Raw genomic sequence first — 4843 nt, 5'->3', positions numbered from 1 at the left:
GAAATCAAGGAAAACATCATATTAGCTAAACATATGCGTGACCACTCGATTCGAAGGAGGTCTAACCCTTTGCAAGAGGGAACACCCTTCTGCCGGCACCGAAGACCGAGGGGCGAGGGACATTGTCGGTGGAGTTGCTCAAAAAAATGTAGAACGGCGAAGAAGGGGCGAACGAAGGAGGCGAGTCAATGAGTGAAAAGAAAGAATTTTAGAAACTCTAAATCGAGTAGTCACACATTAAAGTGCGGGGATGTTTTAGGTAATAGGTAGATTAAATTAAGTGGGGTTTAGTTTAGTTTTTTAGTAATTGTGTTTTTAATTTTGTAATTTGATTATAAATATTGTAATGGTATTTTGGCAAGATAGTGTAAGTTTAAGTGTATTTTTAATAGTAGGTGATTATATGCACTATAAGAAAATAAAATTTTTGTAACAAAATTTTTTCATCCTCAAATCCATTTTTTTAATTACTAATGACATTAAAGACGAAATTTATTAAATTTTGTTTCTAAAATTCACGCTAGCTAATGTTGTCCCTAATTATTGTTATAAAATAATTATTTTTTTATAGTAAATGTTATTAAAAAAAAGAAATGAATATATTATTTTGAGGCAAACCAAAATTAAAAAATAGATATAATTTATTAAAAAGATGAAGAAAATATATTTTTATTAATTCATAAAATGTATTCAATATAAAATATTATTTTTTATAATGGGAGATAATTTTTCATATCTTCTATAAGAAAAACATTGATAAAAAAAAAGAAATGGAAAGTTGAGATACCTTGCATACTTAATTAACATAATTGAACATCTGTGAGGGAAAAAAATAATAATAAAACTGCAAATAATGCAGATACATCTCATCATGGCTGATTTGTTATACAATATGGGGCAATAAATAATACTAGTTGGCGTGCAGCGGGACATGATATTATTGAAAATGAAATGGCTTTCATTTCTTGGATATTAGTTAGTACAATGATAATGATAATAACAAGGAGATGGAGATGGAGATGGAGATGGAGATGGATTTGAATTAGGAAGAGGAAGAGGAGATAATATCAATCGATCCCCTGGGTGAACAGGGCTGCAAAGGCCTCCATCCTGGGCCTGGGCAAGGACAGTCCGATCTCCAATCCCCGGCCTGAGCGGCACAAGGACATGGAGTACTCCTCCCCGTCGATGGACAGCACTTCCAGCTTCCTCGCCCTTCCCCACCCAAAGTCTACGCCGGGCAGATCGAATTTCGGGGACCCCGACACTCCAAGCACCCTAATCCCCTGATATTTCTTCATATCCGACATCCAGTTCTCGGCTCCTTTCAACACCTCCTCCTTGTTGTTTACCCTGTTCTTGATGTCCTTCGCCACCGCCTCCGCGGCAATCACGAACCCTTCTTCCCCGACTAACTCTCTGTGCTCGATCTTCGCCATCCCGTAACTCAGGCAGTTTCCAAAGTAGTTGGCAGGCACCGGCGGATTTATCCTTCCCCTAATATCCACTGCGAAGATGAAGTACTCGTACTCGTCGTCATCATCAGCTTCTGCTTCCTCCCCAGACTTCACCAAGCACCTCCACACATAGGATGCTGTCACCACGAACGACGACACGACCAGACCCGGTTTCTTGCCCGAAACCACATTCTTGAGTTTTTCTATGTCGGCCGGGTGGAGGGTGAATGTGGCTCTCACCCGGTTGGTAGGCACAGGAAACGTCGATGACTTCAAAGGGACTTTTTTCAAGACTTCCCAAAAGATATCGTCAATCCCGAGCGGATCACTGATGACTGATCTATCAAAAATTACTGGGGGCAAGGGCAAGCTGGAATCAATAATATCCCTATCCCCATCCTCAGCAGCAGCTAAAGCTAATAATTTCTCTTCTCCCCTGAGGCTGAGGCTACTACTGTTACCAGCACTAATGAGGAGGAGGAGTTTGGTGGTGTCAGCCCATGCCTGAATAAAGCCTACAATGGAGCTCGCATCGCCAAGACAATGGTTATTGACGAAACCAAAACATATACCACGCCCCGGCGGGAAGAGAGTCACTTTTAGGGCCATTACGGGGACGGCTTTGGCTTTGCAATTGCAGCTGGATCCATCGTCTGCTACGGGTGGTGGCAGCTGCGGCACGAAATCGTAGAACTGATCAGCATCTCGCGCACAATTCCCCACGAGCTCGTCGAAATCACAGGTGGACTCGGCGACTGTCAGAGAAACGGAATCTCCAGCTACATAACGGATAATGGGTTTTTTGACTTTTACGTCAGGGTCAGGGTCTGGGTCTGGGTCAGGGTAGACCAAATTGCCGGCGACTGGAAGGTAGCGGGCGAGAGTGAGGGAGAGCGATCGTTTGAGTTGTGGAACGATGGTTTCGAAGAAAAGGGAGTCAGAGTCGGAACAAGCCGGTGGCGGTGGGTATTCGTAGAATAGGAGGCGTCGGATGGGGTGGAAATGGATCCATGGGAGGTCGAAGAAAGAGAGGGGAACAGATATCTCGCCGCCCGCCGGAGGTGATATTCGACAGGTTTCAAGCACCTTGGTCGGCATACCGATCGACTCTTATGCTGTCTGTGTTCGGAAACAAGTCGGATAAGGAAACTTGCCTAAATCATTCCACAGACAATTATGAAGTTTGCCTCTATACTTCGGCAGAAGCTACTGTAACTATATATACACTGTTGTTTCAATAATACTCCCTCTGTCCCAGATATCATTTACACTTTGCCATTTCTCCGTCACGGTCACTTTTTTGTTTTTAAAATTGATTCCACACTCTTATTTTAAATCTTTTAATTTTATTTTTTTTTAATTTTAATTAAACTAATTAGTTATCTTAATCTTAATTTATAATTATTTATATTATAAGATAATTATTTTAACTAATACATTCTTAATTACAAAATAGTGCAGCAGACATGGGACAGAGGATTTCTTTAGGGCGTGTATCTTTTTATGAATTTGAAAAAAAAATTAATTTGAATTTGTTATAAAAATAATTTGATTGAATATTTTATTAGAGAAAAAATATTTTTCTTTTTTTTTCCGACAAAGTTTAAATAATAAAATTTGTGAAAACTTTGCTAAACAAGCGGACTTTTAATTACTGTATTCTAAAATAATAATAAATAAAAAATACTAATATTTTACAAAAATTAAATAAAAATAAAAATCAAATACTATTATAAAAAGACGAAACTGCTTATATCCCCTGTGATTTGGAAACTTGGCGCTCTTTCCCCTGTACTTTAAAAACCGCGTAGTACCCCTTGTTTTCAAAAATCTTGCGCCTAACCCCAAACAACAAAAGTTAAACGGAAGGTGGAATACACGCGTGGAGTAAGAGAGTAGACTTGTTGTTGCTTATCTTAAACTACCCAAATTCCCTAATTTACCCTTCCACTCCCATTAAGTACAACTATTATCGATCAATCGATCTAACACAACTGAAGCAAACCCAGAACACGCCGAATCCCCTCCTCGAAGCTGGTCAACTACTGATTTTCGATTTCAAGGTAGATGTTTGCATAATAGATGTGATGTTTTCGTTTTCACCTTCTTCCTTGGCTTCGTATCCTTTAATTTTTTTTTCATGTGTTTTTCGACATTAGAATATGTCCACTCCACCCTTAAACACTATCCAACAACAGCCAGACAAAAAACAAATATTCAATTAACATAATCAAATAATTTCGTAATTGGACGCAGCCAGTGACAGGGTTTTTGGGTTACCATATAATATGTATATAAAGCATAATATATGTACAAGATGTACCCTGAATTCCACTTCTATGACAAGTCGATGAATTTCTCAACTCGAAATTGTCCAAAACCGTAGAAAAATACTCAAAAGCCCTAACCGTAGAAAAAGAAAAACGCCGAAAAGCCATAGCCCTAATACAAAAGTCATTCAAAATCGATCGAACTCGGTGACTTACAAGAATTTGGGTTCATTGCTACCCTTTTCTATGACAAATCGATGAACTTTTTGATGAGAAAGCCGCCGTTGGATCAATGTTCAAACCTGTGATCGATTTTCTCGTGGGTGGAATAAGAACTTCGAGTCGGGCATAGTGATGGGGGAGAGGTGTGGGCGGAGACGGATAGGAGAGAAGCGAGGGAGAGAGAAGTAATGAAGGAGTGTTAAGTAAGTTATTTAAAGGAATGGTATAACGGTCCATTACAAAAGATATTTAACGTCGTTAGCTCAAACTGATCAAAGGGGAGAGTGTACGAGATTTTTGAAAACACAAGGGAGTCCTACGCCGTTTTTAAAGTATAAGGGGAAACAGAGCTGAATTTCCAAACCAAAGGGGATATAAGCAGTTTTGCCTTATAAAAAATCACAAAAAGTCTAATACTTAATTTAAAATACTAATATATTTTATATTTTTAGTTATCAAAAACTGTCTAAACATTTATAATTTTAATTTTAATGATATCAAATTCAAATAAAATTTTTTTTTTTTCAATCCAAACCTAAAAAAACACAGTATACTCAATGAACATTCCATTTATATATTTTCATATATTATTTTATATAAAATTTTAAATTTATAAATAATATTTAATATCTTTGTATACATGCAGCATTTTACGATAATGTTTTGTATTAATATTTTAAAGTTTTGTGCCAAAATTACTTATAATTCATGCCTTCGTTGAAAAATATGCACTATTTTTCTTCATTATTTATAAATTGTATCAAATTATTTTGCATTTTAAAAAATATTGCATAAATCTTTTTTTTTTTATGGTTTCTATGCAATATTTTTAAGAACATAAAATACTAGTGCAACTTTTAAGAGATTTTGTGCAATTTTTTTTAAAATACAAAA

General features: G+C 37.0%; 1 protein-coding gene across 1 annotated transcript; it reads right to left on the bottom strand.

Annotated features, from left to right (window-relative positions):
• Window positions 1-905: 905 nt before the first annotated feature.
• Window positions 906-2630, bottom strand: LOC127258502 (malonyl-coenzyme:anthocyanin 5-O-glucoside-6'''-O-malonyltransferase-like). Its single transcript, XM_051285352.1, has one exon. It carries the CDS (start codon window positions 2553-2555, stop codon window positions 1068-1070), a length of 1488 nt encoding a protein of 495 aa, XP_051141309.1. The 5' UTR covers window positions 2556-2630; the 3' UTR covers window positions 906-1067.
• Between the last annotated feature and the right edge of the window lie 2213 nt (window positions 2631-4843).

This window comes from Andrographis paniculata, unplaced genomic scaffold (genome assembly GCF_009805555.1).
Source record: "Andrographis paniculata isolate CXL003 unplaced genomic scaffold, ASM980555v1 Contig59END, whole genome shotgun sequence".
NCBI classification, from domain to species: domain Eukaryota; kingdom Viridiplantae; phylum Streptophyta; class Magnoliopsida; order Lamiales; family Acanthaceae; genus Andrographis; species Andrographis paniculata.
Note: the sequence above shows the minus strand (reverse complement) of the source record. Positions and strands in the feature narration are given on the sequence as shown.